At 45.7% G+C, this 9,049-nt stretch overlaps 1 protein-coding gene across 1 annotated transcript; it reads right to left on the minus strand.

Annotated features, from left to right (window-relative positions):
- Window positions 1–504: 504 nt before the first annotated feature.
- LOC149355966 (transcription factor Adf-1-like) lies at window positions 505–1,469 on the minus strand. The gene is made up of 2 exons (XM_089577720.1): window positions 1,046–1,469; window positions 505–931 (listed from the first exon to the last, which is right to left on the minus strand). The coding sequence occupies exons 1-2, from the start codon at window positions 1,257–1,259 to the stop codon at window positions 765–767; spliced, it is 381 nt and encodes a 126-aa protein (XP_089433846.1). The 5' UTR covers window positions 1,260–1,469; the 3' UTR covers window positions 505–764.
- Between the last annotated feature and the right edge of the window lie 7,580 nt (window positions 1,470–9,049).

Genomic DNA, 9,049 nt, shown 5'->3' on the forward strand with positions numbered 1-9,049 from the left:
CTGTGCTTAGTGGCAAGTCAGCTTTCCTTCCCAACCCTGACAAGCTATAGACTCCATGCGAGCAAAGAAAAACACGTTAAAAACGCAGGCAGACAGAAGATATGTCGAGAAGTGATGGGACCACCAAATAATTCTTCGGGAGAGAAAGACAAGTGACATAAGCTGCCGTGCACTTCCCAAGCTACTTCCTTTGATTACCTCGAAAAGTGGTGCACCTAGTGAGGTCCAGTTAGCATGGCAAACTTTTCAAATGATACATGCATAGCATTCCATTCTGAACCTGAAAAACTTGCTTCTTCCACAACACAAACGTGCAACCAAGAGTGAATGCTATAAATTTTACTGAAAATCACATTTTTTTCTGTAATGCACACCAGTAACAAGACCTAAACAACATATACAGCACAGCAGTGGAGCTTAGTAATTTTTGCACACTTTCTAACTTCAACTGAAAACTATAAAAGCGTGATCCAGATCGAGTGCGCTTTCTGTGAGTATTTCTTTTTTTCGCTTGCATTCCCAAACATTTTTAAATTCTTTCCATGTTCCGTGCGGGTCGCGAAACTGTTAAAGTAAATCTAGGCACCGCGTTCCAGTACATAAATAAAGTGGTAATCGAGCTATTTCTCGTTATCGCACATTCAGACATACGGTGCACGACTTAGCAGGTGTTTTTCTCGATCTCGCACTCTGATCAACTAATCTAGCTACAAGACAAGGCGTTCGGTCATTTCCCCCACTGCGTTAAGCACCCGCTAGAAGGCTCACTTTCTTGGACGGCCGCAATTTCTGTAGAATTCCATCGCCGCGGAGAATTCCCAGGTGCTCCTCGACACGAAGCCGCTGCCGCTCCGCGTCGCCAAGTCGATTGCCTTCGCCTCCCGCGTGTATCTGTCCCGCAGGCGCTTCCATAGTTTGTGGCAATCTGCCACTGAAAGCAGCACGCATAAGGGAAACAATAAAGGCATTGCACGTCTTCGATCCGTGCATTAAGACAGGCAGTGCACAGTATGCACTGCAAATGTCGAGTCAATGAGACACTCACCTGTGTCGAGGCCGCATAGCTTGCGGATCGCTTCCCACGCATTTGCTTTCCTTTCCACATCCCTGTAATCTAATCGTTTCGTATCGTAGACGCAGGGATGTGCGCGGATTCCCTCAAGTAGCCGCTCCACAACACTACTTGACGGCTCGGCGCTGTCCATTGTATTCTCGATATACGAGGGCTCGCCGCTTCCGCTGTAGCTGCACGCCGCCATTGCCTCTGCGCGCAGAGAATGCTGGGATACGTGGCGGACGCTGCCTGGCGTGGTCGGCGAGAAATAGCCGAGAGGCTATTTCCGCGTCGGCGACGTTGGTCTGCGCCGGGTGGCGCTGGTTACGTCCACTGCGTCGTTGCGTTGAAGTATAGACGTCGGCTTTTCGCCAGCGTAACGTCGCGGAGACTGACGCGCGCGCGCGCGCGCGTTACGTCGGACTATATCTACGCCTTTAATGGCTCGTTCACCGTTGGGCATTCGGCGGCGAGAGCGAGCGGAATCCGCTGCCGCGGGAGAGAATCTGCCGGAATACGCGGCGGAATGCCCGTTCAGTCAAGAACCGATTTTCGCCGCCGGAAAAAATCCGCCGACTGCCATCAGCCAGTAGGACAGCACCCGCGGGCTTCGGCAGTTTGCAATATGGCGTCGGTGAGCGCGAGTGGTTCCATGGCCATGTCTCCAGTCACAACTGAAATGTTCATCGACGTAGTGAAAAATTATTCGGTTCTGTATGGCAAGCGGCATCCAGATCACAAGAATAACCTTCTAAAGGATGACCTGTGGAATAAGATCGCCGCCGAACTCGGCATGAGCGGTACGTACGCATCTCTTGTTTACTATGCCCGCACAGGGTATGTCCCAACGTTTGTTGCCACAGTGCATGGGTTACTCACGCCATGATCTTGCGAGGGATTTAATGTGCATTTTCCCGTCGCCAAACTTCAGTTAATGTGCCTAGACGCTGTCCGATGGCGTGCTTAGCCTGGGTGAAGTGGTAATATTCCGCGATATGCGTGCAAACGGTAATGGCTTCTTGAAAACTTTTACAGCAAGCGGGCGAATATTTCCTCAGATGAACCACTTATTATTACCGGATTATAACGATGCATAAAAACCTGTGGCTCGCCCACAGCTGAGTCTCTCGGAATGCGGATGGTGTTCTGGTTACGCTTGCTTGGCTGGATACCTTTCCTCGAAAGCTCAATGAATTCGCCAAACGCGCGGAAACGAATCAGTACATAAAGTTTTAAGAGCAATACATTCAAGAACCGCAAACCAACTGCATGTGTTGTGGAATGTACAATCACGATGAAAATCACCGCGAACAGCAGAACGCGTACGCGCCCCCGTTGTCATCGCGGTTGTGCGCGAAGCCCAGATTGCACGTTTGTGTTTTTAATCATCCGCTAATCGCCAGGAAAATTTTGCGGTGCGCGAGTACGCGTAAAAAAATTCGGTATCGCCATATCATCTACGTCACCTGAAATGTCTCAAGGAATGAGGGGACGTGCACACTCGTCAGCTGGTAACACAACGGGACTGGGTGGCGAGGCAGATCTAGAATGATTTCTTTTCTGAGAGCATGCATCCCGTAAACTTTTGCTGCCGATTTACAATGTTTGCGCAGCCAAGGCTTTCTTTACGGTCACTGTCGTGCCTGTAGTATATGCTGCATGTTGTTTGTGGATCGATGCAAAACCAGATCATTGTATTCATATATAGCTAAGAAATAGTGTGAACATGAATTCTTTATTCCAGGGATGACCTGCCAGAAGAAATTTAAAAACTTAAAAGACACTTTTCTTAAGTGCCGCAATAAATAAAAAACAAAATGAAAAGTGGTGCAGGAAGTAATGACATCCCAGTCATAAAGTGGAAGTATTTTGATTCCATAATGGCTATTATAGAGCCAGTTTCACGGCAACCCCGCCGCGGTGGCTCAGCGGTTACGGCGCTCGGCTGCTGGCCCGAAAGACGCGGGTTCGATCCCGGCCGCGGCGGCTGAATTTCTTGAAGGCGAAATTCTAGAGGCCCGTGTGCTGTGCGATGTCAGTGCACGTTAAAGAACCCCAGGTGGTCGAAATTTCCGGAGCCCTTCACTACGGTGTCTCTCATAGCCTCAGTTGCTTTGGGACGTTAAACCCCAATAAACCAAACCGAACCAGTTTTACGGCAACCAATGTAAGCTCAGTAATCATGCCGTTTGTCTTGAAATCTGTTGCGCATTTTGGAACTGGGCAGTAGCTGAGGGACATATTCCTCAGAGAAGGGTTTGCATACTCCAACAGAGAAACGAGAATGTACTTTCCTACATTACTAACATTACTGTATGTTACTGCAATGTCAGTATACTACAGCAGAATGCTTTGCATGCTTGTGTTGACAACCCCTTTAGGTAACCTACTGAAAGTGAAATGGCACGACAGGCTCTCTCAATATGAATCGAAGTTTGGGCATTCAATTATTTATTACTCTATCATTATGTGGGACAAGCACACTTTTTCCTGTTTCCTAGCTAGTTTTCCTCCTTGTGTATAATATTGGAAACTAATTTTCGAATTTAATATGAAGTAACAAAAATTCCTTCTTTTTCTGCAATATGGTTGTTCCTTTTCATACTGAATGGTCCTGTTGATTTGTAGTATGAAGTACCTTCACGCGAATGCACTGACGCAGAACACCCCTTTTTTCTAGGCAACTATATCATGTGCAAGATATTAGAGACTCCATGTCGTATTGCTGTGCTTGAACTTTGCTAATAAATGCTTTGTCTTAAAACTTTTTCAGCCTTTGCAGCAATGTGAGATTTGTCACTGTAAAAGAGTGAGTTATAACACTACTTTAAACTATTAGCACTATGTGAGCATTAATATGAATGGGAACCTCACATGAAGCATGTTTTGAAGGACACAAATACAGCCCTTGCCAACAATATACAGTCGCTATGATTCATTTCTGAGACGTGTTTTGGGGCATGCTGAACCTAGGAGATCCAGAATGAATTCAGTGGGCAAACAAAAGTTTTGTCTCCCCTACTACACATTTGGAACATGGAAGATCACGGGAAAGAAGCCGCATGGCACAGCACGAAAGCAGGTCAGATCATTTCAGCTATATATTTTATTTGACAAAGCCTGTACACCTAACTAACTTCAATATGCCCTGAAGCAGGTAGGCATCCACCACTCCTTTCACACTAAACAGCACTCACTACATCTGTAGTAAGTAGGTCTGCAGTACTGTTTGAAGCCAAAGCTTTCTTTTGTACTCTGAACTGAACACGCATACAGTTTACCTTCAACTCACATGCCAATAGGGGGGGGGGGGTGATAGAAGCGTTTATTGTCATTACAGGCATCAGGTGGGTCAAAGTAACCTCAGTGTAGAAAAAAAGTTCTTTATTACAGGCTTGAACTATACACATAAGTAATAGGCCGATAATTTCTTCTCTTGCTTTGCTAGAATGTAGTTAGTTTTGAAACAATATGTCAGACTACAAAAGTGCCGACACCCAAAGGCATGCATAACAGGAAAGCCACTTGCTATGGTTAGTTTTTTGGTAGCAAGGACAAGAAAGGAACAGAAACTCATGACAGAGTTAAGCCACGATGCAAGGATTCTTGTCTAAAGCATTGGTTGGTGCATGCAAGCTTGCTTCATGGCACACTACATGTTACTGCATGAGTGAATACATATATTTAGGGCAGGACCGCAGTTCCAGACCACGAGATTGAAATCACTAGAAGAATAAGAATGCAGCAGAGCGCATTCGGCAGGCACTCTCAGGTTATGAACGGCAACTTACCAATGTGCCTCAAGAGAAAAGTGTGTAACAGCTGTATCTTACTGATCCTCACCTATGGGACAGAAACGTGTAGGCTAACAAAAAGAGTCCAGCTGATGTTGAGGTAAACGCAGCGAGCCGTGGAAAGGAAAATGATAGGTGTAACGCTAAGAGACAGGAAGAGAGCAGAATGGGTCAGGGAACACACACGAGTTCGTGACACCTTAGTTGAAACAAGCAGAAGAAATGGGCATGGGCAGGACATGTAATGAGATAGCAGGATAATCGATGGTCATTAAAGGTAATGAATTGGATTAAGCATACCAGGGGGCGGCAGAAAGTTAGATGGGCGGATGAGATTAGAAAGTTTGCGGAGATAACATGGCTGCAGTGAACACAGGACCGAGTTAATTGGAGAAATATGGGAGAGGCCTTTGTCCTGCAGTGGGTGTAGTCAGGCTGATGATGATGATGATATGATCCTGCTGCAGTATTGCACATACAGAGGCCAATCAAGCAATCGAAGAGCCTCAGTCACAGGAGCTCCTTCATATTCCTGTAAGTCCAGCTGGACCACCTTGACCTACAACACCTGAGTGTGGAAAGTGAAAGGCGAAGAAAAACTGGTCACTACTGCGTTACAGAATGGTAAAACAGCAAAGTTGTCTTTATTGTAGGTCACTGGAAAGGAGCGAAATGGAAGCTGGGCTAGATGCCGAGTTGGACGCTCCTTTGGACATTGAAAGGTATTTTTCTTATGATACCCTGCTGCTATTCATGTAGTGTACTTTTGAAATTTTGCTAAATTGAGTCGCTGTCTTCTTTCTAGCACTCCTAAGCCAGCAAAGGCTCGTAAACGTGCCACCACCACAGGAAGGTAAAGTGAAAATGCTTAATTTACACACTAAAATTATATTTTCAGCTCCTCAGAGGACATGCATCTGCAAGTAGCTTCTTCGTGCCTGCAACAGATATCGTCAATGAAATCTGAACAGCAGACGCAAGATCTGCCATACCATTTTTGTATGGCACTCGCTGACAAACTGCGAAGTTTGACCAAAGTGCAGCAGCTAGATGCCATGCATGAAATTGATAACGTTATGTATCCAAAAATGAGGGAAGCGTTACTGTTTGATAAATAACTCTTTTGCTGTTATTTTCTAAACAGAACTGTGATATGTTTCCTTAGCCAATGTTACCTAATATATTATATTCACCTGAGGACAATTAGATGCCATGCATGACACTGAAAATAGGAGGCGAACTTGCGAAGCATGACAGCTAGTGGCAACTGTGAAGCGGTTCATGTGCGAATAAAAATGTGATATTTTACCTGCTGAATCTTATTTCCCCCTTATCATGGACATTGCCATGGTACTTTGCCGTCGCTAATAAGGTACCGGCACAATCTGTCCCTTACGTCATACGCAAGCCTGTAACATAAATGTGGTTTAAACACACCTCAAATACAGAAACACTGTAACTGAAGCAAGTGATGCAAGTTTTAACAACATGCAAGCACAGTTCTGAAAAAATTACTGAACACCGGCATGTAAAAGACCCGCATTCAGCTGCAAGCTCTTAGTACCTGGTTGAGTTGCTGCCAGAGTGGGGCAAGTCCCTCAGTGCAGAATTTGCATCATCTTCTGCCCTCCAACTTCCATCAATAACATTCCCTTGCCAATCAGTGCTGTGAGCTGTACCGGGCGGACAATATGAAGATCGAGAGATATGTGACTCCTTCATCAGGAAATTATGCAAGGCAAAACATGCAGATATTATTTTTCTGATGTTCTCGTCTTTTGCAGAATGCGCCACCTCTGGGCCATAATGCTAAAGGCATTTACTACAACCCTGCGAGCCCGGCTTAGACGGTAATTAAAAATTCTTTTCTGGTGCATTTCTTCAAAGGCACTTGGGGCAGCGCTTTGACTGCCGGGCTGTGGTCCACTAGAACCACTGGCGGCAAACAGCGGATGAAGGTCTGTAATGTGAACCAAGAGCAGAGAACAATTGAATACATTAAAAATTAACAAGCTGACAACAGCAATTCACTACAGAGTTCAGATGAAACACCGGCATGAACAGCATATATCAACGACATGTCAGCCAATATGTCATATTATTGGGCCAAGTGATATTTTCTACTGCAATAGTACCTACATGCAAGAAAGTTAGTTATGATTTTGCAATGAACAAGTTTAATATATAAGAAATGAGCCTTGAATGTGTGGGACTAACATATCGCAGGTCAATCTAGCACTATATTCCGTCGGGCAGACATTCTTCTTGTTTCAGTGCCTTCAGCCCATTTTTCTGCTGCAGTGGCTGCTGTGCACCTCCAGCCGGAAGCTTTGCGAGCCTTGGGTCACTGAGGCATCGGTATGACTGCTCGCCCAGGCTCATGATTACCACTGCTACTAATTGAGTACCTTATACCACTAAGTTATAGCTGGTGCCAGGTTTTAAACGTTGCTCTCATGCTCATTGCAGTCAAGCTGCATGCGGAGAAAGCGGAAGAAAACACTTTTGGCTAGCTTCCTTGTGATTAGAAATCGGAGGAAATACAGGAAGTGGTCAATTCCACTTCACACTTTCTTCACCACATGTCGGCCTAAATGTTTGATAACAGTGCTTGGCAAAAAAGAGCTCGAGCATAGCTTCAAAGATCGGTGCTTTCTGCTACTGCAACAAAGTACTCATGCAAAGATATTGATGAAGCTTACTTTTCTTGGAGTACGGATGTATCATAGACGTTTTCAGGGGAAAAGCCTCATCCCCAACAGAAAAATATGGCATATTGCCTGCTGTTCCTAGTGGCGCATCGCGTGGGAGTTATTCGTGGAGGGTACTGCGGCCAAATACTCCGCCATCAGACTCGCTCCCGAAGTGTCCAACCTCAACATAAATGAACGTAAAAAATGAAACAACATGCACAGAATGTTTATGTAACTTAAAATGAAGATGTGAAATATTACACTTTATATAAGTGCCTTCATAGGCACGCCAAGTCAATTCACACCACACGTATACTTGTGCATGATTTTCAGTAATATCACGTTGGCAGGCAGCTAATGCGTGATACAGTCTGTACAGCACTGCAACAATGCACAGAGCTATTTTCATGTGTTCATTACAAGCATCTATCACACATAAGGAAGTTTGCACCTCTTTATCCTTACATGTGGACGTGATGAGTATTTATGCAAAGCAACATTGACAAAAAAAAATAATGAAGTGAGCTCTTCGTTTCGATGGACCTGTTGATGAACATGTAAAGAGTACAGTTTGCTACCAAGGAGTTATACCTGTAGTAAGCATCGCTGATAGCAAGCAGTGATTTACTAAAGAAATTCTTATAATTTCTGTCGAGGCTGCCGGAATTAGCAGGGCATTCAATGACAACATGCTTGCCATCAAGCGCACCCAAACAATGTGGCAAGTTTCATCGCTCTTGAAAGTCGTGTGCGACCTGAAAAATTAGGTGAAATAAATAATTGACTCTCATATGTAAAACAAGCAGGGAGCAAGCTGAGATGCTTCAAAATTAGGGATGTTACATGGCAAGCGTAAAGAAGTTTCGGTGTGGTAGCCACGAGTATGCCCAGTTCTTTGATTACCTGCAACCACTCCTCAGGTGTGGTTGGGACCGTAATATATATCGGGCCAAGGATGTCCCAAATCACTTGGCATGTCGAGGATATAAACCCACAAGTGGTGGAGCGGCCATTCAAAAAACAGAATGACGACCGCAAATCAACCGGTCATGCTTCTACAGGTTATCTTACCCCGGACCATCGCATCCGAACAGCTCTACTTTGACTGCTCGTGCCCTTTCGCGTTGCACGGCAGCCACCATTTCGCCTGGCTGCCAGCCGAGACTGAAACAGCCCAGATGACAAGCTTCACCTGCATACGCGATTCCTGGCGATGAACGGGACCTTCACCTGCCAACCAAATGCCGCTATCACCACCAGAACTGCACGACCACGTAAGCCGCTGCCCTGCTGGAGCCACTTGGGCTACGCCGCCGCAAATCAACCGGTCATGCTTCTACAGGTTATCTTACCCCGGACCATCGCATCTGAACAGCTCTACTTTGACTGCTCGTGCCCTTTCGCGTTGCACGGCAGCCACCATTTCGCCTGGCTGCCAGCCGATACTGAAACAGCCCAGATGACAACAAGCTTCACCTGCATCCGCGATTCCTGGCGATGGACGGGAC

This window comes from Amblyomma mixtum, chromosome 3 (genome assembly GCF_055824585.1).
Source record: "Amblyomma mixtum isolate Tamu chromosome 3, ASM5582458v1, whole genome shotgun sequence".
In the NCBI taxonomy this organism is placed as follows: Eukaryota; Metazoa; Arthropoda; class Arachnida; order Ixodida; family Ixodidae; genus Amblyomma; species Amblyomma mixtum.